At 43.0% G+C, this 27,834-nt stretch overlaps 6 protein-coding genes across 9 annotated transcripts; 3 read left to right on the forward strand and 3 right to left on the reverse strand.

The window, feature by feature from the left end:
* Window positions 1-955: 955 nt before the first annotated feature.
* Window positions 956-4,241, reverse strand: LOC6593012 (14-3-3 protein zeta). Of its 2 annotated transcripts, none has more exons than XM_026985094.1 (6): window positions 4,029-4,241; window positions 3,844-3,957; window positions 3,574-3,700; window positions 2,702-2,825; window positions 2,023-2,186; window positions 956-1,217 (listed from the first exon to the last, which is right to left on the reverse strand). In XM_026985094.1, exons 1-6 carry the CDS (start codon window positions 4,088-4,090, stop codon window positions 1,062-1,064), a joined length of 747 nt encoding a protein of 248 aa, XP_026840895.1. In that variant the 5' UTR covers window positions 4,091-4,241; the 3' UTR covers window positions 956-1,061. The 2 variants fall into 2 exon arrangements, with proteins under 2 accessions (XP_026840895.1, XP_002018253.1); XM_002018217.2 differs by lacking the exon at window positions 2,023-2,186 and adding an exon at window positions 2,411-2,574 and having other exon boundaries at window positions 4,029-4,236.
* Window positions 4,242-11,593: 7,352 nt separating this feature from the next.
* On the forward strand, window positions 11,594-12,605 carry LOC6592570 (mRNA turnover protein 4 homolog). Its single transcript, XM_002018216.2, has 3 exons — window positions 11,594-11,672; window positions 11,736-11,983; window positions 12,049-12,605. Exons 1-3 carry the CDS (start codon window positions 11,645-11,647, stop codon window positions 12,526-12,528), a joined length of 756 nt encoding a protein of 251 aa, XP_002018252.1. The 5' UTR covers window positions 11,594-11,644; the 3' UTR covers window positions 12,529-12,605.
* A 54-nt stretch (window positions 12,606-12,659) lies between these two features.
* Window positions 12,660-14,318, reverse strand: LOC6592569 (transcription factor AP-1). The gene is made up of 2 exons (XM_002018215.2): window positions 14,195-14,318; window positions 12,660-14,096 (listed from the first exon to the last, which is right to left on the reverse strand). The coding sequence occupies exon 2, from the start codon at window positions 14,070-14,072 to the stop codon at window positions 13,191-13,193; it is 882 nt and encodes a 293-aa protein (XP_002018251.1). The 5' UTR covers window positions 14,073-14,096; window positions 14,195-14,318; the 3' UTR covers window positions 12,660-13,190.
* A 681-nt stretch (window positions 14,319-14,999) lies between these two features.
* On the reverse strand, window positions 15,000-26,873 carry LOC6592568. Of its 3 annotated transcripts, none has more exons than XM_026985788.1 (7): window positions 26,788-26,873; window positions 19,630-19,841; window positions 18,910-19,158; window positions 17,414-18,491; window positions 16,915-17,346; window positions 16,574-16,856; window positions 15,000-16,505 (listed from the first exon to the last, which is right to left on the reverse strand). In XM_026985788.1, the coding sequence occupies exons 2-7, from the start codon at window positions 19,811-19,813 to the stop codon at window positions 16,311-16,313; spliced, it is 2,421 nt and encodes an 806-aa protein (XP_026841589.1). In that variant the 5' UTR covers window positions 19,814-19,841; window positions 26,788-26,873; the 3' UTR covers window positions 15,000-16,310. The 3 variants fall into 3 exon arrangements, with proteins under 3 accessions (XP_026841589.1, XP_002018250.1, XP_026841590.1); XM_002018214.2 differs by lacking the exon at window positions 26,788-26,873 and adding an exon at window positions 21,931-22,057; XM_026985789.1 differs by lacking the exons at window positions 18,910-19,158; window positions 26,788-26,873 and adding an exon at window positions 21,931-22,057 and having other exon boundaries at window positions 15,001-16,505.
* Window positions 22,425-23,840, forward strand: LOC6592567 (facilitated trehalose transporter Tret1). The gene has a single exon (XM_002018213.2). It carries the CDS (start codon window positions 22,436-22,438, stop codon window positions 23,771-23,773), a length of 1,338 nt encoding a protein of 445 aa, XP_002018249.2. The 5' UTR covers window positions 22,425-22,435; the 3' UTR covers window positions 23,774-23,840.
* On the forward strand, window positions 24,837-26,266 carry LOC6592566 (facilitated trehalose transporter Tret1). The gene has a single exon (XM_002018212.2). The coding sequence runs from the start codon at window positions 24,873-24,875 to the stop codon at window positions 26,208-26,210; it is 1,338 nt and encodes a 445-aa protein (XP_002018248.1). The 5' UTR covers window positions 24,837-24,872; the 3' UTR covers window positions 26,211-26,266.
* Window positions 26,874-27,834: the final 961 nt, after the last annotated feature.

Genomic DNA, 27,834 nt, shown 5'->3' on the forward strand with positions numbered 1-27,834 from the left:
AACTATATTTTATTCTGTATTTCTCTCAATCTCACTTTCACTTTCCTTTAACAGATACGGTCCCCGTTTCGGTACGGCCGCCCCCCCTCCCAGTATGGAAATGGGGGATCGATCATTCCAAAACCAAGTTCCTCACATGCATTATAAATGCAACCCTGTGTTTGCTGTGTCTATGTGTGTGTCTGTCTGTGTGTGTGTGTGGGTGGATGGATGGGGGAACTTAGCAACTTAAAGAAAATTTCAAATAAAATGTAAAACAAAAAAAGGGAAATTAGGTTTTTTTGGTTTTATTTGTTTAGAAAAAGAATTACAAATAATACATAAGTTTCTGTTTTACTTTTGTTGTTTTTCTCATTTGGTTCGCTTGTGGTTGTTGATTCTAGTTTCTGCTTGTTGTTGCTGCCTGACCAAAAATTACATAATTAATTTAATTTCTTGCAAAAATTTATAAAAACAGAAAACAGAAAATAATCGCTTTAATTTTGTTTTATGTATACAATTAGGAATATTATTGATTGGTTGTTGTTGTTTCAATGAGGAAATTCACACGAGCATCATCGCACTAAAGCACAAAAACCGAGCATGCGTCTGTCTACTGATGCGATGAAGCCCTATCTCTATGTGTGGAATTGTATGCTCAAGCAGTTGCAGTGGATTGGATCATTCATTTGACTCGGATCAGTGGGGTCGGCCTCCTACATGCTACATATACATACAACTATGTATAGGTATATAGGCAAATAAAACCTTACGTTTCTGTAGAGCACGCTCTATAATGTTCTAACCACGATCCACGGCTTCAAATGAAAAGCATTCTGCAATTCTGTAATTTTGAATTAAATGTTGCATATGATTCCTCTTCCTGCCTGTCTCCTGTTGCTGTCTGCCTGCCTGGTATTATCGTTTCATTTCAATTTGTTGCTTGTGTTTTTGCTTTGCTGTTTGCGTTTTGCATTTATATTTGTTTCTCCTTGTTGTTTCTGGTTTTTGTTTTGTTTTTGTTTGTATTACTGAATAATATTTGCATAGTCAAAAAGGAAACATTTTGCTTAGTTGTTTGGTTAGTTGTCGCCGCCCTCCTGTGGCTCATCGCCATCGCCCTGGGTGTCGGAGGTCCAGAGAGTCAGGTTATCCCTCAACAGTTGCATGATGAGTGTCGAGTCTTTGTATGAGTCCTCGTTGAGTGTGTCCAACTCGGCTATCGCATCATCGAACGCCTGAATCGGGAACAAACAGAATTCATTATTAGTCAGCGTTCTTTTGGGGCGTTCTTCATTAGAGGAAATGTTTGGCAAGGCAAAATCAAGTTGGTAAAACAAAAGCATTTTTAAAGTTGCGTTAGGATCATCAAACATTCACAATTTCTTATCGCTTCACTTAACAACTCTACTAAACTTTAAACTAAACTTGAAAGCGGAATATACAAAACCAAAATAACAAACGAATTTTGACCTTAACTAAAAAAAAAAAAGGAGAAAATAAAAAAAAATTGTTCACCAGCAAAGGCCGCAGGTAAGTCGGTCGGGTCGGTCGTTAGTTAGATTACAGGCAATGTTTTTTTAAGCATTTCTCATGCGATTCGGGGTAAAGAGAAGGATATATACAGCTTTTCAGGACTAAGTCTGTTGAAAGAAACCATCAAAAATGATTTTTACATCGAACTTGGTACAATAGTATTTCGGTGCGCAGTCTTCTCTCGTTATTAATTTTGGGATCCCGTCACACACCTCTCCCATTGTCCTGAAACGCTTTGTTCACGTACATATTGACATATATATAGTATCCTTCAACTTGGCTTGGGGATTAAGCTCTTTTAAATTGTGGTTTTTAGTAATCGCTGGAAATGCTTCTCTCAGAATTTTAGTCACAAAACAACGACAACTTATGCGGGTGTGTGTATGTGTGTGTGGGTGTGTGGGCGTGTGGTTTGTTTGTGGATTAGTATTGAGGGAAATTAGAATTAGATTCGGAAGCTAGGTTAGAGCAGACTTAAGACAGAGATATGCATAAGTTGAACTGAACCTGTTTAGCTAAATGACAAGCCCTCGCTGGTGAATTGATAATTTCGTAATAGAAGACGGAAAAGTTGAGTGCGAGCCCTAATCTGATTGGATGTGTTGGCTGCATTTTGGTTTTTGCAATATCAAACGCCTCCTGATAGGCTTTTTTCGAGTCCTCAACGACGGCTTAACAATTTACACGATTTTTTTTAATTACAATAATAAAAGAAACGAAACAAATTAAAGCAAGTTAGAAAAAATATTGAAACAGTTGTATATGGATATGGGATAGTTCTTATATAGATAGAGATAGAGAAGTAGAGTTTTTATGTTTTTTGTTTTTTTGCTTTGCTCGCTTGCCATACATTTCCAATAAAGTTCATTGATTCATTGTTCGTTCAGTTATTAACCTGTTTAGCCAACTGGCAAGCTTTGTCTGGAGAGTTTAAGATCTCATAATAGAAGACTGAGAAGTTAAGGGCCAGACCCAAACGGATTGGATGTGTTGGCTGCATTTTTCCCTTGCTAATGTCAAATGCATCCTGGTAAGCGGTTTGCGAGTCATCAACAACAGCTGCATTTTTAAGAATGGAGTTTGGATTGGATTTATATAGATATATATTGCATATCTTGTGTTTCTTTTGTATAGGTGCATTTTGTATATAATACTTTGGTGGGGTCCCTGCCCCCGAAATACTTACTATTGCGTGCGTCTCCTGTGGCAACCTCGGCCAAATACCTGTAATAATCGCCCTTCATCTTCAGATAGAACACCTTGCTCTCGGGATTGCTGGCTTTTGGAATAAGATATTTGTCCAGAAGTCCCTGTAAAACAAAAACGGTAATTTTAATAACTTTTTGAAGACAGACAATGTAAATGTACTTTTAATTAGCCAAAAGAGCTCCCAAGATTATTATAAGCCTGGGCATAGAATTTTCCATTTAAAATTCAATCAAGTACGAGTTGAATTAAGGCTTACATAAGAGAGGAGAAGGGAAGGGGAAATACCAAGCCCAAGGAAAACTCAAGTTCATCCCTGGCCATGGTCTATTTTTTGATCCAAGTATTTATGGGGGAAATACGGGTATTGTATAGGCCAAAGCCACTCTCAGAATGTATGTGGGGGTAAAGTGGAAAATGTTCATTTTAAAAATAGATTTATTGATTGAAACAAATTTGATATTTCACAGGGGAAAGAAAGAAGCGCACAAAACTGTGCTTTCCACGCCAACCACCATACCACAGCCACCCCTAGCCTTAGCCCCAGCCCCACACGCCCGCCCTACCGACCGACCGACAGCTGAGCTCGTTTGGGGCTCTTCTATGCGGTGCGGATAACGGCTGACAGGTTCGAGGCTTTGGCCTACAGACATAGCCATCAATAATTTTAGATGAACAGCACACCGTAAATTGTGTGTATCGGCTGCGTGATGTGTGGATAAAAATAATTAGATGGACCAATTACAACCCATAAAACAAGGACAGCCAAATGGCGGACGGCTGACAGGCTGTCGGGACGGGACGTGACGGGACGGACGGACTTGCGCAGTCCTTCGAGTGTGTATTACTTACCAAAACTTCATAGCAGATTTCCCGCAGCTCCTTCTCCACACGCTCTCTGTACTCACGGGCAAGCTGTTGTTTTCTAGCAGATGCTTCGGTTTTCTGCTCAATGGAGGAGATGACGCGCCACGATGACCTGGTTGACAAACAGACAGGGTTGTTTGGTTGTAGGGTTGTAGGGTGGGATGGGGACGATAGAAAGAGTTAAGTGTCAGCGTAAAATATTACCATTGATGTATGTTTAAAGACATTAATCAAGTCCCGGTTCGTACGACTTACCTGCGTGCACCGACCACATTTTTGTAGGCAACGGAGAGCAGATTTCTTTCCTCATTTGAGAGTTCGACGCCCGTTTCTGTGACGGACTTCATGGCCTGGGCCATGTCATCGTAGCTACATATATAGAAAATATAGGTTCAGTAAATATTTGAATAAACATACCATAGTGTTCAGTCATTGCTTACCGTTCTGATTGCTCGGCCAGTTTAGCCTTCTGGACCAGTTCTTCCTTATCGACTGTCGACATTTTGTTTGTTTTTTTTTTTCAATTACTTCACAAAACTAAGGATGTATGTGGGGTGTGTCTGTCGTTCACACGGCGTATATATATATAGATCCCAGAGGAAAAATCAATTAAAGCAACAGGAATACGCCACAAAGTTGTTTTTATTGGCTTTCTGCAAGAACATATTTCAAGTAAACAACAACAAATTCATTAAATTTTATATAAACATAATTTCCGAATAAAATAAGGAATTCGGTTTAAGATCTCATAGATGAATACTTATATCCATGGACTATGGTTAGATATTGCTTCCTCTCCTTCTACCCAATACACCCAAATTGTGCTACCTGCAACATTTACACAGGGTAAGCCACACATATTTACTTTGTTGTCATGCTTCCGCTGAGAGAAAGTGTCAAGTTTAAAACTTTTGATGACTCACAGAAGGCCAAACGCTGATTGAATGGCTAATTTACAAGGCAAGTACATGGTACACACACGTGCCTCAACCATTTTAAAGCTCAGTTTAGAGTCAGTTAAACAAGACGATTAGTACGAGGACGGACTATCTGACAGGCAGATTTTCAGCGATCGTCTGTGTACGAGAAGTGGATGGAAAAGTCGAAAAGACGTGTAAAACACACAAGTCCGACAACAAAGATAAAAATAAATCATGAATAAAAAAGAATTCTGAGAGAGAGAGGAAGACAAACGGAGAAAAAATAGAGCAAAGGCGGCTCGCCTCTGTGACTCGTTGGTGTATGTGTTCTCGTGTGTTTTACTATGTATGTATGTGTGTATTTGAGTGTGCCAAAGATAGATATTTATGTCCGTGCATACATATGTATGTATTTACGATATGTACGTTTGATTGCAAGCGTACAGTGACGCACTCCATTATTTGCACAGTAAGCAACCGGCTATGCGAATCATTATTATTCTCAACAAAACAAATTGTGCCAGAACTGCACATCTGACTCACGTAATCCGTTTAGCAAATGTTTCGAGCAAAGCAATAGGATCAAATTTTATCGTAGGATCAATTTTCCGGTTCTGTTTGACAGGAAATCGATTAATTTCCGCCTTTCTGCCTAGAGAAAGCTGGATTCGAATCGAGCACGATGGAGTGAGTGGGAGGGAGGGAGGTAAATTGTTCTGTGTGGGGGAATGCATGTGGGCGTTGCTGGTATTTTTAGACAACGGCCACTCTGGATAAAACTTTTTGTTTTCCGTCGAGAGTAAAAAATGGGAGAACCGACAGACGAAGAAGCCTCGACATCAAGCAAAAACGCAGCAGCAATGATTGAAATCACCGGTCAGCACTTTCGATGTTTTACCACCCACTCCAACCCCCCAACAAGCAATCCATCAGTTGGATTTTTGCATTGTGCTCCGGACTACATATGCCGCTAGCTATCGACTGCCAAATCAAAAAGCATTGACCCTTTGTATCAAAGCAAACAATATATCCAAGTACATAATATACGAATGTGTGGGTGAGGGACAGAGAGAGACAGGGGAGTAGGTTTGGCGACCAACTCGTTTCTGGGTCAATCGACGTGTTTTTCTAGCACCCTAATTGCCAAAACATTAAGCGAGGCGTAACGTAATGCTCTCCCGTATATGGGGTTTTCGGTGGAAAGACCTGTGCTTGAATACATAGATTAAAACTTGTCCCGACCACGCAAAACACAAATCTCAGATGATGATCATCATCGAGAAGAGGAAGAATCGGCGCTCACATTGCTCATCCCCATGCATTCCACACGCACGCACACACATGCATTGCGTTACAAAAAGTTTTGTGACACACCAGCCGGAGACCGGAGGAGCCGCATCGAGCGAAGTCTACAAAAGTGTCGGTCGGCATGGGGCAGACGATGATGACGGCACTTTAAAGACCGCCATACTATGTACATGAGTACTGTGTGCGAGAGTGTGAGTGTTCTTGCGCCGGCCCATGAGCCAAGCAACGGTGAATTGTACCCAGCATGCGCAGTAGCTAAAAAGAATAGAAACGTAGAATGTAGAAATTCCTCTACATGTAGACACACAGCAACACGTTCATATGGATGTGTGTGAGGGAAGTTACTAACTTTTGTGGGCAATGTATCAGTATTAGGCTCTTGACGATGGCGGTGGGGTGCTTGGGGCAATCGTGTTTCTAAGTGCGGCGCTACAGAATTATAAAAATATCTGAGAGCAGTGAGGAGAGCGAACGCGTACAAAAATACTCTCGCACACACACAAACACCGATAGCCGCATAGGCGGCGAGAGAAAATGTATCTACCACAGTCGGACAAAAGTGTGTTGAGTTCAAAAACACACCTAACCGCGTGTCCCCATCCAAGTTTATATATATGTACGTATATATGCTGTACATATATGTGTATATAGAAGTCGGCTATGCCCGCCGCCTACAATTTAACCGAGCTGATGAAAAACGAATCTCACCGCATCACATACATACATACACCAATACCCTGGCAACTCGGGCACTCTTTTTTTCGCACATATTCACAGGTTCTACGTTTTGCGTAGGATTTTTTTTGATCGATCCCTTATGGAATGATGCGTAAAAAGGTAGTACTCTTGGTAAAACCATATTTGCGCAGTACGGTATATGTGCACGTACATTCTGCTAAATTTTCCATCATTTCTCGAATTCGTTTTAACCGATTTTACACGTGTTCTGGCATATTTTCCGTTTTATAATTTCAGCATATACCTGCACACATTCGCACCAATATTTCATGTATTTAGTGCACACATACTTTTCGGCCCAACTAAATATTACTTACATTCTCGATTAACTTGAAACGACGACGAACACTACCAACGACCGAATGAAAGCGACGGCACTGTATCTGTGCTGCTATGATGTGATTCTGTCATAGTGTGCGGAGAGGCACACATACACAGGCGGCGCATGCCCGCCACAAGTGAGCGTATTGCAGCGTTGCCAACCTGACGGTGGCAGTAATGCTGCCAGGTGTGCTCTGCTTTGCGTCAGCCGATGTTAATATTTAAACTTTAAGCATACCAGCCAAGCTTAACTGGGTGTGTATGGGCATGGAACACAATAAAATAAATATATAAATTAAAAAGTTGATGCCATGACGCATTAACATCGTCCATCACTGACTGGCAATTTTGTATTCTATGGATGTTGAAGAGTTTTCGAGAACGATACTTTCCAGTTTCCCCACTACCTGTTGAAATTTTCAGACGAGGCGGTTATCTGCTCGCAGATTACGTTTTTATCTTAACTTTATGGCCCTGAAGGAGGAACCTAATCGGCAGATGTATACCATTGATAAGAAGCAGCAAATTGCCTTAATTCTAATGTGGCAACCATTGAATTCTCGCTCTGCACAGAGCATATGGACTGGCGAGGCGAGATATCACCTCCACTTATTTTTTAAAGAGTAACTGAATTAAAGTTTTTGTTGCTGGCAACGCTGTTTACTTTTTACTTGTCAATTTACAAAGAACAAGACGAAAAAAATTACGTCATCGGCGTCCTATTCTCTCACATACGTATGCGGTAATTCTACTGGTATTTGGCAATAGTATAGTTGTTAATCACACGTAGCACTTAGGGAACATTGAATTCCCATAGAGCGATCCAATTAGGCAATCAAATCGATAAATATGTACGTATGTGGTTTATAAAAGAAAATTAGGGCCGCCGACAACATGGCGGTCAGAAACCGACCGACGGACGATTCACAACTTGCATGACTCACTGCCCATTCGCGATATTACATATTACACCATATAGACACTTGTTCCGATGTGCGACAATAATAACTTACACTGTTTTATTAATTTGCAAAACTTATTAACAAAATGATATTTATTTCCCACCAGTGTGACCGCGGACTTATTGATCAAATATACGGTCTGACTGTCAGAAATATACCAAAATATACCGTTTCATTAAAAAAATATACCGTAAATATACTGACGAACTCAAGTTATATTATTCATATTCCCCATTTTCTTTGTTCCGTCGAATATTACCAGCTATATAGAACATTTAGCCATGCCCACATAATTATATCCGATTAATTAAACTATTCTCAACTTGACTGGCTTATTTAAAACACTTGCTTTTATTGCATTTTGCGTAAGAAGAGGTTTTAGTGAAATAAGTCAAACAAAAAACAAGTAGCGAAATAGGTCAATCAAAACAAACGAAAAAGGAAATTCGTTCATATTGCTCAATTTTGATATTCCATTGAATAATGCTGACTTATTAAATCTTTTAGCAATTCCCACATAATTTTCTCACATTGATGAATAAATTTTCTACAAGATTGAATAGTTTTTAATCCTTGCTTTTATTGTATTTACTGTAAAAAAAGGTTTAAACGAAAAAGTCTAACAGAAAAAGAGTCACTATGTTGCGTGAAAGCCGTAGTATAGGCCTTTGTATACCCTATTTTGTTAATTTTATATGAAGATGAAACGTGATTTATAAAGACCTTTTCTCAAATTGATATTCTTTAGACATATTCAAGTACATTACTAGTATCTTGTATATATTTATCTCGATCCTGATACCTACTGAGCCTTGGAAGACAAACGTATTCACAATTCTATAACATCCATTTCCCCCAGGGTATGTGTGCTTGGAATTAGCAACATTTGTGCATGGAATGCGACACATTTGTGTATGGAATGGGACTCATTGTTGCAATAGCGAAACTGCGGCGAATCGGGTATTGCCTATATTTCAAGCTATATAGATTTGCCCACTTAGCTTTATCCCATAGATAAATGCATTTTCTACAAGATTGCTTCTTTTAATTACCATTATGTATTTTATTTTGACCAAAAAACGGTTTTCAAGTAAATGTTGCCGCAACTTTTGTGTATGGAATGCGCAACATTTGTGTATGGAATGAGACTCATTGTTGCTAAAGCGAACTGGGGCGAACTGCGGCGAATTGCGGCGAATTCAAATTTTCTCATATTCTTTGTTCCGTTGTATAATACTATCTATATGGAACATTTAGCCATGCCCACTCAATTTTGTACGATTGATGAATCAATTCTATACATGATGGGACTATTCGAAATACTTGCATTTATTGGATTTTTATATAAAATTGAAAATTAAATTAATAGATTGATGAAATTGACAAAAATACCATGGGAGCGCGGCGAAAACCAGTATTTCTACAGTATGACCCTCAGAACAGCACCGAAATATACGGTCTCATTTGAAAAATATACCGAGTGGTGCGCGCCAAATCGAACTTTTTTGAATGTGAGCGACAAGGATTTAAATGTTGTCAACCGGGCCTTTATCTATGCCCACATAATTTTATACGATTAATGAATCAATTTTCTACACAATTGGTTAGTTTTTAGTCCTTGCTTTTATTGAATTTTGACTAAAACACGGTTTTCAAGTAAATGTTGCCGCAACATTGTGTATGGAATGGGACTCATTGTTGCTAAATCGAACTGCGGCGAATTCAAATTCGATTCAAAAAACGACCAATTCCTCATATTCTTTGTTCCGTTGAATAATACTATCTATATGGAATATTTAGCCATGCCCACTTAATTTTGCACGATTGATGAATCAATTCTATACTTGATTGGCCTATTCAAAAAACTTGCATTTATTGGGTTTTTATATAAAATTGAAAATGAAATTAATAGATGACAAAAATACCATTTAGCACTAAAAAACACCTCATGGGAGCGCGGCGAAAACCAGTTTCTACAGTATATACGGTCTCACTTGAAAAATATACCGAGTGGTGCGCGCCAAATCGAACTTTTTTGAATGTGAGCGACAAGGATTTAAATGTTGTCAACCGGGCCTTTATCTATGCCCACATAATTTTATACGATTAATGAAGCAATTTTCTACAAAATTGGTTAGTTTGTAGTCCTTGCTTTTATTGTACTTTGACTAAAACACGGTTTTCAAGTAAATGTTGCCGCAACATTTTGTGGAATGGGACTCATTGTTGCTAAAGCGAAACTGCGGCGAATTCAAATTCGATTCAAAAAACGACCAATTCCTCATATTCTTTGTTCCGTTGAATAATACTATCTATATGGAACATTTAGCCATGCCCACTCAATTTTGTACGATTGATGAATCAATTCTATACATGATTGGCCTATTCGAAATACTGGCATTTATTGGATTTTTATATAAAATTGAAAATGAAATTAATAGATGACAAAAATACCATTTAGCACTAAAAACCACCTCATGGGAGCGCGGCGAAAACCAGTTTCTACAGTATATACGGTCTCACTTGAAAAATATACCGAGTGGTGCGCGCCAAATCGAACTTTTTTGAATGTGAGCGACAATTACTTAAATGTTGTCAACCGGGCCTTTATATACTTTTATACGATTAATGAAACTATTTTCTATTTGACTGGTCTATTTTAAGTACTTGCTCTTATTAGATTTTGCCAAAAAAAGGTCAAACATTGTTTTTGCCTTAATTTTTGTTGCTCAACAACAATATAGCGACTCGTATGATGCAAAACCGAACTTAGCCCACTTAAACCCCTATATTTAAATAGTTCAACTAGTTGAGGTAAATGGCGTATATATTCCGCGATTGTAAATTCTTCTTGTAGATAATTGCCATCTTTCCTCTGAATTTCAAAAAACACCACGATATCTTTCACTTGAACTGCGCTAAAATTAGTAAATTTTCATTATTTCCGGTGGATTACTAACAACATTATTATTATTATTATTATGAGTTAATCGTTAAGGGGACCCCTTTTTATTTGATTGTTTATAAGATAAGGTTAAAACGAAAAAGGTCAACGCATAAACGTAAATATACACGGAATGAAACGTAAGTGTATGGAACGTTACGTCATTGTTGCTAGTCACAGGTATCCGCCATGAGTATGGAAATTTGTATACCCTATTTCATTTCAATTTGATTACAGTCTTCTATATATATCCCGGTTCCGATACATAGTTCCGTTATCTGCAAGAATACCATAAACTAACAATAAAAACAACAAATACAGTTTTTCCGGTATGCGGATCTTTTCCATTGGTTATATTAATTCTGTATACACTATTATTAACTGTGTTTTATCTATTTCGAATACTAAGATTGTTTCTACGGCAAGCGAGAGCAAGAAAAAAACCCACCACTAAGAATATGAGATGATATATCTCTGCCTAGGCTAGTATTGAAGTTTATACTATTCTATATATTCCCCATATACCTCTAAAAAACAGTTAATAAATTTAGAAACATTGCCAGCAGTGAGAATTAAATACCATTTCATATCGATGCTTTTGTGAAATACAAATCATATGAAAATAATACACTGAATATATGTATATATAGCGTGAGTCCTACTTGCCATGGGTATTTTAGTAATCACGATCAATCGCCCATCTCCAACGTGTAAGCCAAGGATGCATTCCGATGAAAGCAGCACTTATCGATACTAGCGCGGCTATCATCGATATATCTCACGCTCATGCACGTGTTTACTACTCGCATTATTTTTGTGTTTTGAAATTTCATATTTAGACCAGTCTTTACCTGCGCACAAAGATGCCACGCTCCAAACGCGATAAGAAAGGTACGTCTTTAGCTATTTGGAAAGCTTTGGAGTAGTTCTTAATCCAGAGACCGTCTATTACAGTTTCGTTAACAAAGACCGACCGCAAGGGTCTGGCTTGGAAACAGCGATTCGTCGATGATATCAGATTCTGTGTAGGAAAGTACCCCAATATATTTGTGTTCCAGGTGCAAAACATGCGCAACAGTATACTGAAGGACCTGCGACAGGAATGGAAGAACAACTCGCGCATCATCTTTGGGAAAAACCGCGTAATGCAAATCGGCCTGGGACGCACAAAGAGCGAAGAAATGGAAGCAGGTCTGCACAAGGTAAAGTTCTTGTCAATCTATCCATATAAAATCTAGCATTTCTAATGTTTTGTGTGTTGAATCAGCTCGCCAAGCGCCTTAACGGCCAGGTGGGTCTACTGTTCACAGAAAAGTCCAAAGAGGAAGTCTTGGAATGGGCAGAAAATTACTGGGCGGTGGAATATGCGCGAAGTGGTTTTATCGCAACCGAGACGGTTACATTGCCAGCCGGTCCCCTCGAGGACTTTGCCCACTCCATGGAGCCCCATTTGCGTTCGTTGGGCATGCCCACCAAGCTGGAAAAGGGCATCGTGACCATCTACAGTGATTACACCGTATGCGAAGAGGGAAAGGTCCTTACACCCGAGCAAGCGCGTATACTCAAATTGGTGGGCAAACCAATGGCCAAGTTCCGAATGACGATTCAGTGCTCCTGGACAAAGAGTGATGGCTTCCAGTTGCACGTTGAGGACGGAATAAACGACGAAACCCAAGTCGACAGCGCCGTAGAAGAGGATGCCGAGGAAATGGACGAAGATGATGATAATGAGGACGAAGCTGAATAAATTAGTTTTAAGTTTAGAATTAATTTTTTATGTATATATGAAGTAAAATACATATATATGCACATACTTTTATCAGATATTTGGTTGGTCTTCGAAAGTAGTTTCCATTATATAAAATCATACTCTATATGTATATTTATATTTGACATTATATTATCTTACAATCAACACAGATAATACTTTACTTGAACATTAAGCTAAAACTAAGTAAACGAAAACACTTAAAAAGCATTTGTGTATAGTATTGCAGCAAAGTCAAAGCCATTTCACGTTGCAAAGAAATAAAAGATTAGCAAAGGCACTCCAGGGATCCAACCACATCCGGATCCTTAACTCGCAACCGGTGGATCGCAGCCATTGTCTGTCACTATGAACAGGACCACGGGCCGATTAGCACCGTCTCCGTCTTCCGATTTATCTACACTGACGACACCCAGCAGATCGTTTCCTGACAGCGATGGGGCTGGCGATAAGTCATCGAGCTCTGGCGCACTTGTTGTTGCTCTTAGAAAGAGTTTCAAGGGTATTCCCTGTTCCAAGAGTTCTGGATTTATAGCCTGATCCTCGATACTGTCTGGTCCCAAATCTGTCATCAAATCCATCTGCTCATCATCCTCCCTCTCTGCTGGTAACGTAAACGGCTCCTCAGGTGTGTCCATATGTTATTTGCCCGACAGCAAGGCTGGCGCCGAAATAGTTGGTACAGTGCATCCGGCTTCCATATGCTCGATGACCTGCTGCTTCAGCTGCGCCACATGATCCTTGAGACTTTTCACAATGCCGCCCAAATCAACGTTCTCGCCCTTCAATATCTTCACGCGGTCCTCCAGCTTCGAGATGCGTTCCAGCTTTCGCTTGCGGCACTTAGATGCGGCAACGCGATTCCGTTGACGTTTGCGCTCCAGCTTGATCTTTTCCTGTGTTTCCATATCGATTGGACTAACCGTTGGAGAGCCGGCTGGGTTCTGGGGCTCATCCTTGATGACAGGGAAGCCCTCGCCCATGTTGGCATAGGTGAAGGTCCCACCGCTGATGCCATTATTCACTGCCGTCATAGTAGTGCCAGTGACAGTTGGGTTGGCGGTTGGATTGCTGGCAGGGAAGGCCTGCGAATTTGTGTGCAGGTTCTGCAGCGCCTCTTCGAAGCCCTTGCCAAAGGCTTCCTGTTCGGATGTAACCGGTCCCACCTTGGTTGGAAACACTTTGCCCGGCTGCGGCGTTTGCATCATATGGTTGGACAGTAGTATTTTTTCCAGGTCTGGTGTGTTGACGGTCTTGGCTTGCAGATCTGGCGAATTAATCACCAGCGGCGCTATAATGCGTTTGTTCTTCGCTGCCTTGTTGTTCAGGTCCAAGAAGCCCGGACGTTTATTCGCATTGGGCGTTGAGGTGATGCCAGGTGTTTGGAAATCCAACGACATCGTCGAACTCTCTTCGTTGCCTACTGGTTCCGTCTTTGGCACAATTGGTGTGGCGCCCGATCCAGCACTGGCGCTCGATGCATTCGCACTGGATAGGGAAGCGGCGGACACGGGGGTTTTCATCTTTGCCCAAGTGATGACGTCAGACTGATTCCAATGAAACGAAATATAAACAAGAGGTTCAATCTGATAACTCGTTTCCCACTTGATGACTCATACAAATATTTGTTCTTCTTCTTACTCACCCGAACAAAATAAGTGCTGCGTAGTGTGTGGAATTTATTCCGTATTTGTATGTGCACGGCTGTGTGCGTTCCTATTCCCGGATCTTTAAATTTTACTACCGTATTTTGAAATAGCTCACAATTATTTCCTGCAATTTATTTATAAATTTAATTTCGCAAACTTCAAGTGGTGTTTTGATCTGTGGGTTTATCGATAACATATACGGTCTTACACCTCAGAAATATACCAAAATATACAGCCTATTTTAAAATATACCGTAAATATACTGACGAATTCAAGTTATATTATACATATTCCTCGATTTTGATATTCCGTGGAATATTACTAGCTATATAGACCATTTAGCTCTGCCGACATAATTTTATCCGATTAATGAATCAATTTTCTATTGAACTAACCTATTTTAAATACGTGCTTTTATTGTATTTTGACTAAAACAAGGTTAAAGCAAAAAAAGCTCTACAAAACACTGTCGCAATGTTTTCACGTCAATCTTGCTGGTATTTAAAGATTTGTTGCTTATCAACCGGAGTATGGCCATATTGATACCCTATTTCGTTAATTTGATATGAAGATCCAAACTGTTTTTAAAACTTAATTAATACAGACATTTTCTCAACAAACTGCAAAATATGGTTGAAATTCATTGTTTCTACCGATTCATACCCGATTCAAAGAGAGTCTTAACCGATGATATGGGATAAGAACGAAAAGGACTCACTCACATTAAAAAGTTTCCTCTCATCGGAATCATCCAAAAAGCTCAAAACGGAATTTTTGGAGGCCGAAGCCGAATTTATTTCAAATTGATGATAACTGTATAGCATAAATATGGGGTTTTCAAACTGTAGCATGTACATCAAATTTAAATGTATATAATATAGTATAGGTATGTAAATACATTTATAATATTTTGATTTAATATACTGAATATATTTTAACCAATCTTTAGTGCAGTTCAGCGGCTCATTTTTAACTTAGTTTTAGTAAGTTTCCATTTCCCTTCTCCTTTCTCCTTTCCATTGTAGTTTTGTATATTATATAATCACATCTATAGATCTTTTATTGTTTTTACACTGAAACACATTTAAGTATGTATATGTTTATTCGTAGACATGTTTTAATATATATATAGAGAGATTTATACATATGTATCTCTGATAGATTAGGAGTAGTGTTAGCTGTGGACAACCCATAAGCCGACAATTGGGACCATCCGGGAGATACTTTGATCGGCTCGACTCATTCTCTCCTACAATACAATCCTATTTTATATATGCCTGTATATTTGTGTCTGTCTGACCGTAACTGAATTCAAAGCTGTAGTTAAGCATTTGATTCTCGAACTGCGGCTAGCTGCCTATTTGGAAATCGCTCTCAAAATCTCGCAAGGAGAACTTAGTTATACAAAAACAAAACTAAAAACCGATTATGCGAATATTACATACAAATATGCGCTTAATTGTCTTTTGGTTTTTGATTTGATTATATATGTAGGTCCTGTGGATATATAGTTTGTATGATTACGACCTCTTTGTACACAAACACTTATGTAACTTTAAATATGTTTAGCAAACTTCTGTATTTGGACATTTAACATTCAATTAGGAGTGGAGTGGTTTAAAGACGCTGCTTAAATGGATTGTGGCTCGGTATTGGCGTATTGTATTTGTATTTGTATTCGTATTTGCCTGTAGGTATATAGCATATATAGCACTTCCCTTGGGTATCAGTTGAGTTTTTGTGCTACCGGCAAAGGGTTTCAAGAGCTGGTAAGTACATATTGTACGCCCCAAATGCCCCGCTTTTTTCGGTGTCAACTGCTGCAAGTCGATGTGATTATACATACATATACAATATTTTTGCAATTAGCATAGGTAGTACTCTAGGTTGCCCTCTGCCACCGCCTATGGAGTGGTAGACAGGAAAATACACACATCAAAATATTCTATATATTTGGTTTTGGTTTTGAATCAAACTTTTGATCTTTGCTAGTTCAGCATATTCTTTTTTGTTTTTGTTTTGGATTAACATATGGGGCCCCCTGCTTTTCGCTGTAGCTTCTTTTTTGATTATTCTTTTTAAACGCACACAAAGAAGATGATAGGAAAACGTTTATAGCCCAATCTCGCGCATGGCCCTGTACAGACAGGGATTCTTCAAGCACTCACGCGGTCCAAGCTGTCGGCCGGGCGTGCCGCGCAGAATCATCAGGATGGAACGGGCCACCGACTGACAATCGTTACTGCTGCCACAGATGCTGTCGGCCTCGGCCAAGTACTGATAGTCGCAGGCCACCTGCGAGGCTCCCTGGAGGAAAATTAGAAACAGTTTCATCAGTTCTGTGCCCCAGCACACTGCAGTGGGCCAATACTTACACAGAGATAGCATATTTGGTGGACACCGCACAGGGGAAGAAGCTCTTGGTTGACGTCCCCTGAAATCAAATCGACTCCCCGACAGCGCTCCGCCATGGACTCAATGACGGGGCACTGGTTGGAGCCGATTATGTAGTTCTTGTTGCCCAGATAGGCATCGTTCAGGGTCTCGTACGGGACACTACCAGCGGTGAGGGCCTCCTCCATGTTGTTGGGCTGCTCCGGATAGCGCAAGTACCCGCTGCGCTTCCTCTTCTCCATATCATGCGGCGGCTTGGCATCTCTGAGTGGTCATGGAAAAGAAGATTAGGTGTGGAATAATGATCTGGGATTTGGCTTACTCAGCCTGCTCCTTCTTGACGCTGTAGCGCTTCTTGGCCGACCAGTAGTTGGGCTCTAGGGTGTTTTCCTCCGAATCCGGCTCGATGGTATTGCGCATTAAGTGGTTTTCGTTGTCCACCGACTGCCGCAGCTTGTCCAGGGCACGACGCATCTTCTCCAGGCTGTAGGCCGTGGCCAGGCGGGACAGAACGTGGTCCTTGATCTTGCGTATGTCCTCCCTGTTGTTGACGCCCTCGTGTGCACCCGTATACTTGATGGTCTCATCGATGATGAAGTCCTCAATCGACTGCAGCTTCCTGTCCATGCTCTCCAGCTTCTCTGGATCCATGTCCCGCTTCTTCTTGCTCTCTTCCTGCGCATCCGGTTCCTCCTCTTCGTTGTTGTTACTATTATTGTTTGTGCTGTCACTTTCTAAACGCTTCTTCGTTTGCCTTTAATAAGGGGATTTGATAAGAGTTACTTCAGATATAATCTCCACTAGATCCAATCAAAACTCACTCAGTTTCCTGGGCAGACTTCTTCTTGCGGTCTAGGTCCAGACCAAAGTACTGGGACCAGTCGATCGACTTCTTGGCCCTCAGCATCAGATGGCCCACAGTGGGCGCCCGGAGATGCTTGGAGTGTCCGGCGACGCTGACTGCGGCTCGCTTCTTCTTGCGTCGCCGCTCATCGGCCTCCGCCTCGGTGTCCGGCTCGGCATCGCCCTCATCCTCGTCGAACTCATCGTGGTCGTCCTCATCGGAGCTCTCCTCACCCTCATCATCGTGCTCGTCCACGTCGTGGTCGTGCTCATCACTGTCCCTGCGATGTACGTGATCGCTGCGCTTGCGATGTCGGTACTCTGGACCCATGCCGGGAACGTGGTTGCCATGATGGCCGGCATGTCCGCCATGCTGGACCATCTCGCCAGCTCCAGCGGGAGCGGCAGGCTTCTCGTTGGTCACGTTCACGCGCTGGAAATTAATCTCCAATCGCATGTCACCCAAGGCCGTGGTCGTGGCTGGTGGCATCTCCGGGACATGGGCTGCGGTGGTAGTATTCGGCTCATCAGCCGAACGCTTCTTTTTCTCCTCCGACTGCTCCTGCAGCGGCTTTAGATGGGAGTCGACGGGCTTGCCAAAAAGTTCGCTCAGCTCCTGGGCCACTCGCTCGTCGGTCTTGGCCAGCGGCATCTGCTCCTTGTTGCTGCCAATTGCCCGCTTGGCCACTGGGAACCGCTTCTTCTTGTCGGCATTGGCATTGTACGGCAGCCATGGAAGGACCGGATAGGAGCGCTTCTTCTGCATCAACAGGTAGTATGGTGGCACGCGCATCCGCTTCTTCTGTTCAAACAGTTCGGGATCCAGATCTTGTTCTTGCTGGTGCTGCTGCGGCTGGACATCTTTTCCCAGTTGCTGGCGCTGGTCGAAATGATGCCACCACTGACGCACTGCATCCTTGTACCGCTCGCTGCGATCCTGTTCCCCGGCCTCCTCGATCTCGCGCAGAAACTGATCCGCCAGCTCGTTATGTGCGGGCTCTCCGCTTAGTGGTGGTTGATTCTCACGTTCACGGAACACAGACGGAGCTGGTGCATCTGCAAAAATGAGCGAAAAACCATCGATGACTTAACCTTGTGTCCTTGAAACGGAATCAGAAACAGGTTGCCCCGACTGACAGGCAGTCCATAAATCTTTTACCCAAACGGACATGCATCAAGTTGTTGGCCGTGCGAAAGCCATTAAATGAAATGACAGGAAGGAAGAAGGGCTGTTAGGATCTGCTTCCAGCTGGTTGCATTCATCATCGACCCATACAGTATCACCCACCTAATGCCACTCACAAGTTAATCGGAGCTAAGTGGTTTTAGCCGGGGCCATTGTTCGCCTCTTATCCGCTCAATCCTCCATATATTATCGGCCCAGCTTCTCGAGTGGACGGATGGGCCGACAAGCGTGTGCTTGTCCGTGTGCGTGTGCGTGCGTGTCTGTGCTTTGCTTTGAGCTTTTACTTACCGGGCTGCTCGTCACGTTCTCGAAAGAGGGACGGGGCGGCGGAGAAGCGCTTCCTACTCTCTTCGGCAAACAGATTATTGCGATTGTTGTCCAAATCGTCGCCAGCGCCGGACCCAAAGTCGTAGCCACTGAACGGTGGACCCAGGGCGCGATCCGGCTCAAAGTCGTCGGAATCGCGCCCTAAGTACTTGGCGAGCTCTTTATTAATTCGGTGCCGATTACGATTCTTACTCTTTCCAAATAAATCATCTGCATCGGAGGCAACCGGAGAACACAAATAAACGGGACCACGCGAGACCAAAGAGCAGAGAGGACAAAGGAAAAGAGAAACAGAAACGAAACAGAAGCAAAGAAAGAAAACGGTAAATGTGATTGTCAGAGTGCGCTGTGCTTTAAGGTGCTCAGTGGGTCAGCGCGGGAGGGGAGGGGAGCTGTGCTTAGGGCAAAGCAAGACAAGTGCAAGCTACATATATGTATGTATCGGCGGACGTCCCTCCTCATTATTGTTGGGTACTCAGTTCCAGATGACGGTGACTGGGCGAGACGGACGGCCTACATGCATCCGACAGCTACTTGCGTGGGCTGCCAGCATTGCGTAAGTTTCGCGGTTTTGGTCACTTCAGGGTTAATAATATCTGTAGCAGGCATTTGATGGATTTGTGACAGCTAAAGTGTGGGTGGGGGGTCTAGAGGAAGTTTCCTTCATTTCTCGTCACTTACCTTCTTCCCAGTCATCCAGCGGGGGTGGGGCATTCAACGGAAATTTCGATGCCTCGCGACGGTGCAGCTCGTCAACGGCTGCCTGGAGCGAATAGGCGGCGGTGCGCTGTGGTGTTGCCCAGATGCACTGCAGGAGTAGTAGCACCACGAAGCTACCGCAAATGCTCAAAAATCGCTTAGCCATCCTTACTGTCGCTGACTCACTCTACCAACTGCAACAAGAACGAGCAAAAAACAAAGGGAAAGGGTAAAAAAGGGGTTCGGATTAAAAAAGAGAGGCATAAAACGATACGGTTGAATGGTTGAAATATAACCCCGTTAAAAGTGATTTTATGCTCAACACGTTCCACGGCGGCCCGGCACGGTAAAAAACTTTTAATTACATTTGCACTTTAAAGCAAGGTTTATATATAGTCTGTACATATGTATGTTGTATATACGCTTCTTTATGGTGTGTGAAATTCCATGTTACATTACTTAATTATGCAGATGATCATCATCAGGTAACCAAATTCCGCATGACAAAAGGTATTTGAATAATTTACCCATTGGGTCCCGACTATCTAATGAAGAACATCCTCTACCGCCCACACGCATATAAAAGGTTCCCCCTTATAAATCAATAAAATTCCAATGTGCGTGAATATTTTCATCATCTTCATCAAAATTGGAGGGAGTAGAATTTCTCTCTTCAGAGCTTCTATCTACGTACTTCCTTTTCGTCTGCTCCGTGGGCTGAATTCTTGGTCGCTGACAAAAGCCAGAGTTGACAATTATGTGAAAGTTGAATGGTTGGTTGGATGCCAAATGCCATTGAGTGCGAGCTCATCCCACCCATTCCATTCCTCATTCCTTTTCTTAACGATGGCGATGGCGCACATAAGTATGCTATACATTCCTGACTTCAGCAGAGAATGGGAATAAATCTCAATGAATAGACGCCTTGGATGTGGCCACCTACACATGCATGCCACGTACCTGCGGCAGCGTTAGCTTTTCATTTGTACCATTAAATGTCAAGGCAGCTGACGTTTTATCCTTCCTTTCTTTGGGTTTTCTTTAGTTTGGTTTAACAGCTCCCCTGCACCTACTGTGGCTCGCCTACAGCTGTTGGCTTCATTATTCTGGTCTTAGTTGCTGTTGCTATTGGTTCTTTCAATATATTATTTCTGCATGGCTGGGCTCTTGTCTCCTCACTATCTAGTCGTTTATGCCGGCTTAAAGTTGAGGGCAGGAACGCAAATGCAGGAAAACGGATCTCAGTCTCATTGAATTACAATACGAGGTTAGAAGACTGTTGTTGGGATGCGTGCTCTTTGGATGGCCCGTTGCCTGTTGCTTCTTGGGAAGGTTTTCCACAGCAGGAAAATCGAATTTTCTCCTTACAGCTGCTGGTTCATTTGATTGAATATTGATTAGAGTCTCAGCTTGTGTCTTGGTTGTATGTACAGCAAAATGCAGCTAGTGTCAATCATTCAATTGCAGACTACAAAGATTGCCTAGAAAATTCATTTTGTATCCCTCTCCACCTCTCCCTAATATGACCAGATTTTTGGATCCATTTGACAGAGAGGCAGGACCCAGCAGGAAATTCATATTAGCGAGATAATTGAATTTGCCGCAGTAATTTTGAAACCATGGATACCCTGCTCAGGATTATACATTTATTTTCTGGTTTTCCCTGCAGCAAATTGGGACAAATTGAATTGGGTATTCGCCGGCGGACCCCAACTAAGTGAGTCGCGTCCGGGATGCATTTTTCCAGAGGAAGAGGAAGAGTTGGTGGAAGTGGCTAATTAGGCTGTTGGGGCAAGAGCTTTTTGGCTTAAAATATTTAAATGAAGCCGGAACGCTGCTGCTGTCCTGGGGCCAAATTCTACGACGACAGAAGGAGGAGCAACTTGTTTGTTAAGCTTGTTATGCGACTGTTATGCCCCCCACGAGTGCGGGGGCGAGTGTGTGTATGTATGTACCTTTTTATGTGTGATGTATTCAAGTTTCAGTTCAGTTCAGTTCACGACTGCTTGAAGCATACGCAAACAAAAACAACTTGTGCAATCAAGCAATTTGCAATATCTAATTAGAGACAGGAAATGAGAGAGTGCTGCGAATAAATTTTACGCAATATTCGTGGCGTCTTTTCACCGCCCTTGCGTTACGCCCACACACGCCCCCACATCGCCGACGAAAAAGCAACGAAAAACAAATCAATGGCAAGTCCAGAATTTGCACAGCTCTTGCTCTTGCAGCCGAGTAACGACTCCGTTTGCATCTCATGTACGAGTATTGGTCGCTACTCACTTGATTTCAATTTGCAGTTAGTTGTAAATTGCACTTTTTCCTCGAAAATTAAGAATACTTTTGCTCAGACACTTTTCACAACATGGCGTCACGCCTACGCCAGAGCACTGAAAGTTAGTCGGGTCCTTCAGTCCTAAGTCAAGACGGAACAGTGTCGGACCACTGGCACAGGGCTCGGTGTTTTATACAGCGAATTCGCCTCTGCGAAAGGATACGAGCGAATTCAGCAAAAGCTTCGGGAGAGAGCCAGCTAAGCTGTTGCTCAAGGACCTTTCGCTCGGAGCGAAGCCATGCCCTCTCTTTTCCCAGAGCGAGAGGGCATGAATGTGGAAAACTTTTTGGGGAACAGGTAGGCCGTCCCGCCCCCTTCGCATGGCATGTATGTGAGTTCGTCGTCTGCCTGTGCTCTCCTCTCAGTTTCGCTTTGATATTCCCATTTGAGACATATCCACACTAAATAAATATATCACAAAACATTATAGTGTAATTTCTAAAATTTTCAAAAATGAGCGGCTGGAAGCAATTTTTAGCTGGTACAATAGCCGCTCTAGGTGCCTTCTGCCTGGGCTGCTGCATCGGTTGGTCAGGACCTGTTGAGCAAGAAGTTAAAGCAGGGGACGCATACAAGTTCGCGCCCTCCTCCATGGAATGGGGATGGATATCCTCGTTGATGACATTGGGAGGTGCCGCATCCTGCATCCCCGTTGGAGTTCTAATTGGCATATTTGGACGCAAGATCACGATGCTGGGCCTGGCACCCCCCTTCTTTATCGGCTGGCTGCTGATCATCTTTGCCCAGAAAGCCTTTATGCTGATGATTGGCCGCTTCGTTGTCGGATTCTGTGGCGGAGCCTTCTGCATCACGGCTCCCATGTACAACACGGAGATCGCCGAGCTGAGCAAGCGCGGAATCATGGGCTGCTTCTTCCAGTTGCTGATCGTCCACGGCATACTATATGCCTTCATCGTGGGTGCCTTCGCCAAAGTTAAGATGATGAACATACTCTGCGCCATCTGGCCGATCATTTTTTTCGTGCTATTCCTTTGGATGCCGGAGTCCCCGGTGTATCTGGCACAGAAGGGAAAGAATGACAAAGCGGAGAAGTCGCTGAAGTTTCTCCGCGGCAAGGATGCCGACGTCAGTGCAGAGTCCAATCAAATGGCAAGCGAAGGAAATAAGGAGAAAGTCAAGCCAATGCAAGCCCTCTGTCGCAAGAACACTCTCAAAAGTATGGCCATTTCGATGATGCTGATGCTTTTCCAGCAGGTAACCGGCATCAATGCCATTCTTTTCTACGCCACTGGCATATTCAAGGATGCCGGTACTGGATTTTCGCCCTCAGCCTCCACCATTATACTGGGCGTGGTTCAAGTTATTGCCACTATTGTCTCCATCTTGCTGATCGACAAACTGGGGCGCAAGATTCTGCTGCTCACCTCAGCGGCCCTTATGTTCTTGGCTACTTTGATCATGGCCCTCTACTTCCAGTGGCTGTCGAAAAAAAATGTCGGCTGGCTGCCCGTGCTTGCTGTTTGCATCTTCATCATTGGATTCTCACTTGGATTTGGACCCGTCCCATGGCTGTTGATGGCCGAACTGTTCGCCGAAGATGCCAAGCCCGTGGCCGGAGCCATTGCGGGCACTACCAACTGGATTTTCGCCTTCATTGTGACTTTGGCCTTTCCACTGATAAAGGACGAATTTGGTCCTGCTGCCTGCTTCTGGATCTTTGCCGCCGTCTCCTTCGCCGCCATCATTTTCGTTCTGTTCCTGGTGCCCGAGACGAAGGGCAAGACTCTGAACGAGATTCAAGGAATGATCGCTGGCGGCAAAAAGGACTAGGGAATGCATCTCAATATATTCGTTATTAGTTTATTACATGAATAGAACTACTGGCATGGTATGAACAGTGATGTCGATTCTCATGTGGCTAAGCGATGGGGCACTTTGGGGACCATAAAATTAGGTGCTATATCTCCATACATACATGTAGGCTTAACGGAAAAATTATTTTATTCCTGTCATACAAACGATTGATATGATCAAATTTTTTGGGCCCCAGGTAGCTAGTGTTTACAAATCTCCTGTCACGGTGTTTGTGTAACAGCTGCTGCCCAAACAGTTTAACCGATTTTTACAACATGTTTTGCATAGTTAGTAGGTATGCGAATGGGCTATTAACTGTTTTTCATATCCCATACAAACCATAAACCTAATCAAGTATGATTTGATCTTTTTGTGCGTGTTGGCAAGAAATATGGTAAATAATAGAGCAGGAAGAACAGATGAACGAATCAAGTTAGATAACGAAAATGTGCGTGTGAGCATGTCCAAATAGTGTAAATCTCAACCATAGGAGGTACGAGCTGAGCGAAAGCAACAATGAACAACCAACTTGAACGGAGACATGCAAAATGGCAGACTCTCGTTTCAGTACGAGCCAAGTATAGAATATTTCGCGCATTCGAAATGCACTCAAATTCAAACATGAGTCTGACGCTATGTGCGGCTCACCAAGAAAAGTGCAATTAGCTGAAATTGAGATACCAGCTTGCTCCTCGTCTCGGATGCAATACTGCATCAAATGGTTTGCCAGGTCAGATAATCATGTAAATTTGTTCATTTTATTTAAAATAATAAATTTAGTGTCTATAATTAATATCTTTCAGAGGTAAAGTTTGAAGTGCATAATTGCATTTACATATATGCAAATGAGCCTGTCGCTTCTATTTCGGGCTCCCTTTTATTGTTCTCTTGGATATAGTCATAGGATGCCTATAATTTTTCACGACTTTGTAAATATATTGAAAAACTCAGAACACTACCACCAAATTGGAGCTGAAGGTGGCTGTGCTCGTTCTTTTGTCAGTATCACTTTTAAACATATAACATCGATATATGTCAAACATAAATATATAGAAATTGCTAAAATTTTCCTAAAATGAGCGGCTGGAAGCAGTATCTGGCTGGTGTTGCAGCAGCTTTTGGTGCATTCTGCCTGGGCGCCAGCATCGGATGGTCGGGACCTGTTGAGAAAGAAGTTAGGGGAGGGGGCGCATACAAATTCACGCCCTCCTCCGCGGAATGGGGATGGATCTCATCGCTGTTGACCTTGGGAGCTGCCGCATCCTGCATCCCTGCTGGAGTTCTAATTGGCATTTTTGGACGCAAGATCACGATGCTGGGCCTGGCACCCCCCTTCTTCATCGGCTGGCTGCTAATCATCTTTGCCCAGAAAGCCTTTATGCTGATGATTGGCCGCTTCATTGTCGGATTCTGTGGCGGAGCCTTCTGCATCACGGCTCCCATGTACAACACGGAGATCGCCGAGCTGAGCAAGCGCGGAATCATGGGCTGCTTCTTCCAGTTGCTGATCGTCCACGGCGTACTCTACGGCTTCATCGTGGGCGCCTACGCCAAAGTTAAGATGATGAACATACTCTGCGGTATCTTGCCCATCATCTTCTTTGTGCTATTCATTTGGATGCCGGAGTCTCCGGTCTATCTGGCACAGAAGGGCAAGAACGACAAAGCGGAGAAGTCGCTGAAGTTTCTCCGCGGCAAGGATGCCGACGTCAGTGCAGAATCCAATCAAATGGCAAGCGAAGGCAATAAGGAGAAAGTCAAGCCAATGCAAGCCCTCTGTCGCAAGAACACTCTCAAAAGTCTGGGCATCTCGATGATGCTGATGGTGTTTCAGCAGGTAACCGGCATCAATGCCATCATCTTCTACTCCACTGGGATATTCACAGATGCCGGAACTGGATTTTCGCCCGCAATCTCCACGATTATCATCGGGGTGGTTATGGTTATTGCAACTATTGTCTCCATCATGCTTATCGACAGAGTGGGCCGCAAGATTCTGCTGCTCGTCTCAGCGGCCCTTATGTTCGTGACTACCTTGATCATGGCCGTTTACTTCCAGTGGCTGTTGAAAAAAAATGTCGGCTGGCTGCCCGTGCTTGCTGTTTGCGTCTTCATCAGTGGATTCTCCTTTGGATTTGGACCAGTTCCATGGCTGCTGATGGCCGAACTGTTCGCCGAGGATGCCAAGCCCGTGGCCGGAGCCATTGCGGGCACTACCAACTGGATGTGCGCCTTCATTGTGACTTTGGCCTTTCCACTGATCAAGGACGGATTTGGTGCTGCTGCCTGCTTCTGGATCTTTGCCGCCGTCTCCTTCGCCGCCATCATTTTCGTTATGTTCCTGGTGCCCGAGACGAAGGGAAAGACTCTGAACGAGATTCAAGGAATGATCGCTGGCGGCAAAAAGGACTAGGGAATGCATCCCAATATATTCGTTATTTGTTTATTAAATGAAATACTAGTATGGTATGATCATTGCTGTCAATTCTCATGTGACTAAGCGATGGGGCACTTTGGGGAGTATATTATAGGTATAGGGGCTATTGAACTAAATTAAGGGAGAAAAGATTTGTATATTACTTCAAAAAAAAGCGATTATCAAAAGCCTATAGCCTTAGCTATCTCTTATTTCTACTAGAATTGAAGTTTATTTTATGATCTAGAAAACTATGTAATAGTATTGACTTTTGCATATTATTTCTCATGATCGATACAACTTCATCTTGATATTGAGAAATTAATTATATACAGAGTTCACGTTGATTTCATTTATTAAAACTTATATGTAACAGCTCAATTTCGTTCCAAAAGTTTCTGATTTTCACGTATAAGGTGTACATACAGATTTTGGGCTGATTTCATCATCGAGGAGTGGCTGGCGATATCTACCACCTGTTGTTTTTGTTGTTGAGTTGCCCGGGCAGCTCCCAAAATCAAGGTCGCGGCATGCTATAAATAGCTGCAGCTGCAGCTGCAGCTGAAGAACTTACCATCCGTGCACTCCACTCTTCCTGCAAGCAAGCTCTGCTCTCCAACCAGAACCAGACCGCACAAACACTGCACTGAACTCTGTTCCGAAAACAGAACCTCACTGGGGGAAATGCAAGTACAACCTGATGCAATCAGTAGGTATCAGTGCCAAATTGCAGCCGTGAGCCGAAGGATGGAAAAAGCTTCCTGCCACATTTTCGGGCTTCATATTCCCGATGCCTGGCCATTGCGCATGTCCGTAATATTTGATTGTAGCGTCGGTATTCGATTATGTACACGTTTTCATGTTGAACATATGTACAGGAGGTGGTGGCGAACTGTTGCTCTCCCACGCGAGATACCGCTATCCTCCACCACCACCTGTTACTCGCACCCGGACTCGACCGAGACCCGCACCCGAACCCGCACCCGGACCCGCACCAGGACCCGCAGTCGGACTCGCACTCGGTGTGCATTCGTTTCGGCAATCATTTCCGATTATCGCTTCGGGAAATATTGGATGCATCTACATATGTAATAGCTATGTGAGTAGCTATGTACTTATGCCTGAATGGATATGGATGTACATATGTAGATGAATCTCCGTTCGCCACTGCAGCGCATCAGCAGCAATCTGTTTGACGTCAAGTCGCATAGCTGTCGTTTCTTGTCCAACTGTACCATCCATATCTGGCCTGGCCCAATATGTCCAATGAGTGTACATTGCCAGCGTTTGGGCAAAAAGGTGGGCGCGCCCTGTACCTGCCCGTTTCCATGCTTTCCATTGATGAGCTGCCCGGGCCACAAGCTGCTCATGGTGCCTGGTGGTGGCCAAACCCACTTCCTCTGTGATGAGCGTGGATAATTTAATATATTTTCTGCATCGAATTTTAAAAGGGAAACAGACTAGAGACTAGGGATCCGCAGTATTCATGAAATCACAGCCTTAATGCGTTCGATCATTACGAGACCTGTCTTTAGTCAGATTTGAATCACCTCGAATCCCTCACAAACATTTTGGACAAACGATTCGAAGTTAAGTATGAGAAAGCTGAATCGCTGCTTCT

The sequence above is a fragment of the Drosophila persimilis genome, unplaced genomic scaffold (assembly GCF_003286085.1).
Source record: "Drosophila persimilis strain 14011-0111.01,24,50 unplaced genomic scaffold, DperRS2 tig00000002-arrow-pilon, whole genome shotgun sequence".
Lineage (NCBI taxonomy): Eukaryota > Metazoa > Arthropoda > Insecta > Diptera > Drosophilidae > Drosophila > Drosophila persimilis.

What these genes read in the sequence shown, in the direction of transcription:
- LOC6592566 (XM_002018212.2), top strand. Translation starts at nt 24,873, where the DNA reads ATGAGCGGCTGGAAGCAGTATCTGGCTGGTGTTGCAGCAGCTTTTGGT.
- LOC6592567 (XM_002018213.2), top strand. Translation starts at nt 22,436, where the DNA reads ATGAGCGGCTGGAAGCAATTTTTAGCTGGTACAATAGCCGCTCTAGGT.
- LOC6592568 (XM_026985788.1), bottom strand. Translation starts at nt 19,813, where the DNA reads ATGGCTAAGCGATTTTTGAGCATTTGCGGTAGCTTCGTGGTGCTACTA. An exon ending in GCTGGATGACTGGGAAGAAG is followed by an intron (nt 19,159 to 19,629) that starts GTAAGTGACGAG and finishes CCTCCGATGCAG; the next exon opens with ATGATTTATTTGGAAAGAGT. An exon ending in AAGTCTGCCCAGGAAACTGA is followed by an intron (nt 17,347 to 17,413) that starts GTGAGTTTTGAT and finishes CCCTTATTAAAG; the next exon opens with GCAAACGAAGAAGCGTTTAG.
- LOC6593012 (XM_026985094.1), bottom strand. Translation starts at nt 4,090, where the DNA reads ATGTCGACAGTCGATAAGGAAGAACTGGTCCAGAAGGCTAAACTGGCC. An exon ending in AATGTGGTCGGTGCACGCAG is followed by an intron (nt 3,701 to 3,843) that starts GTAAGTCGTACG and finishes TTTGTCAACCAG; the next exon opens with GTCATCGTGGCGCGTCATCT. An exon ending in AAATCTGCTATGAAGTTTTG is followed by an intron (nt 2,826 to 3,573) that starts GTAAGTAATACA and finishes TTTGTTTTACAG; the next exon opens with GGACTTCTGGACAAATATCT.
- LOC6592570 (XM_002018216.2), top strand. Translation starts at nt 11,645, where the DNA reads ATGCCACGCTCCAAACGCGATAAGAAAG. An exon ending in CTCCAAACGCGATAAGAAAG is followed by an intron (nt 11,673 to 11,735) that starts GTACGTCTTTAG and finishes CGTCTATTACAG; the next exon opens with TTTCGTTAACAAAGACCGAC. An exon ending in TGGAAGCAGGTCTGCACAAG is followed by an intron (nt 11,984 to 12,048) that starts GTAAAGTTCTTG and finishes GTGTTGAATCAG; the next exon opens with CTCGCCAAGCGCCTTAACGG.
- LOC6592569 (XM_002018215.2), bottom strand. Translation starts at nt 14,072, where the DNA reads ATGAAAACCCCCGTGTCCGCCGCTTCCCTATCCAGTGCGAATGCATCG.